This window comes from Spermophilus citellus, assembly GCF_964194105.1.
Source record: "Spermophilus citellus genome assembly, chromosome: 17".
Classification (NCBI taxonomy): Eukaryota; Metazoa; Chordata; class Mammalia; order Rodentia; family Sciuridae; genus Spermophilus; species Spermophilus citellus.
In genome coordinates this window covers 14,413,604-14,415,540 of record NC_138199.1, presented here as the reverse complement: position 1 = coordinate 14,415,540, position 1,937 = coordinate 14,413,604, and the positions used below count along the sequence as shown (strand labels likewise).

Genomic DNA, 1,937 nt, shown 5'->3' with positions numbered 1-1,937 from the left:
CGCATGCGTGCAGCCGGGGTTCGATCCTCAGCACCACATACAAACAAAGATGTTGTGTCCGCCGAAAACTAAAAAATAAATAAATATTAAAATTCTCTCTCTCTCTCTCTCTCCCTGTCTCACTCTCTTTAAAAAAAAAAAAAAAAAAAAGCAATACCTGTGCAATGCACATTTAGGCCACAGGTAAGGGAATGATCGCTCTAGTTTTAAAGTCCTCATTAGAATCCCTTAAAAAAATAAAAGCATTCCATCAAGTTCTTCCGGATGGTGTTATTGCTGTACGTTTGTTGGGAGGTCACTTTCTCTGCTGTGTTTGCTTTGAAGGGATCTTCCAATATATCTCCAATATTCTTTCTCTTTTTTTAAGAGAGAGAGAGAGAGAGAATTTTTTAATATTTATTTTTTTTAGTTTTTTGTGGACACAATATCTTTATTTTATTTTTATGTGGTGCTGAGGATCGAACCCAGGGCCACGCGCATGCCAGGCAAGTGGGCTACTGCTTCAGCCATATCCCCAGCCCCATATATTCCTTTCTTAGAGTGTCCTTTTTCTTTAGCTAGGATTTCACATAACTCTAATGCTTTATTAAGAATGTCCTCTTTGTTGTCACATTGGTTTTCTAGCATATCTTCATAGATATCCACAAGAAAGGCAATTAGGTAGGGGAAACTGTGACTTGGTTGTAAATCAAGTAATTGATTTAACAGGTTAGGATATTTGGAAAGACCACAATCCTGAAAAATCCCTTTCAAATAGTTCCATGCACTTTCATTATGTGGTACAAGTTTGATCATTTCCAGAGTGTATTGGACTTCTCTTTCCAATACACCACGACCACTGTAGCCAGTGGTTTTAGAAATGACAAAGTATCTTTGGTTCCAGATAGAGTTATTTCTCACATCCTCTTTTAGAAGTTGGTCTACATACTGCAGCTCATTATCCCAACGTTTAAATTCCTGAATGACCCATTGTCGATGCTGCCAGGCATGATAATTCTTTGCATCCTGGTTAAGAATATCAGCAATAAATTCAAGTTCCTGAGATGGATCTTTTAGCCATTCTACTAATACTTGCCTATGGTGCCAAACTTGATGGTTTGGGGGCATATTATTGCAATTATTGCAATGATGTAGTTCATTTCCTCATGTAGATCCTTTTGAAGTGACTTTAAGAGAACTCTCTGAAAATGCCACACTGCATAATTGGCAGCATTTAACTCAATAGCATCCTGCGTAAGCTTAAAAGCTCGTTCACTTCTTTCATCACCCTGTAGAACAGCTTGGAAATAATCATAAACATCTCTAAATTTTTCACTATAGATGATCTGGACCTCTGGATTTGGACCATCATTCTGTGGTACTGGATCTATATCAGCCCATTCTGCTCTGTCCCTGTACAGGACATAGGTGGGCGAGTCCAGGCTCAGAAACCCTTCGTCCATAGGGGATGTCACTGCTCCTCGGGCCTCAGCTGCCATCCCTTCTTGCTGCTGCTGCTGCTGCTGCTGCTGCTGGGGTGGTGTGGGTGCGGCTGGGCGGGGGCTGCTCCGGCTGACCTGGCTCACCACCCTGTGTAGCCTCTCGGACCCCCTCAGCGGCCGCTGTGGAGGTGGTGGTGGAGACCCCGCCCCTACCACATTTTTTTTTTAAATTATTTTATTGTTGGTTGTTCAAAACATTACATAGTTCTTAATATACCATATTTCACAGATTGATTCAAGTGGGTTTGGGAGTTCATAACCCTACCACATTTTTAAAGAGTTCTTCTTATCTAGCTGCAAGCCTTCCTAGACACCAATTAGTGTTTAACCCAACACGCCACCCCTTCAGTGCCTCAGAAACTCCTTCTTGTCCCTCCCATTCTCACACCACCCCACATCTTCTGCAAGCACCCTGCATCCATATCTTACAACAAAGTACAAAGAGCAGGAACTTTT

At 41.7% G+C, this 1,937-nt stretch overlaps 1 protein-coding gene across 1 annotated transcript; it reads right to left on the bottom strand.

Annotated features, from left to right (window-relative positions):
* Positions 1–270: 270 nt before the first annotated feature.
* Positions 271–1,493, bottom strand: LOC308636974 (protein farnesyltransferase/geranylgeranyltransferase type-1 subunit alpha-like; the record flags this gene model as incomplete). Its single annotated transcript, XM_081272877.1, is given in 3 exon segments — positions 271–354; positions 535–1,113; positions 1,116–1,493. Coding segments are annotated over 3 exon segments (1,026 nt in total). The 5' UTR covers positions 1,479–1,493.
* Between the last annotated feature and the right edge of the window lie 444 nt (positions 1,494–1,937).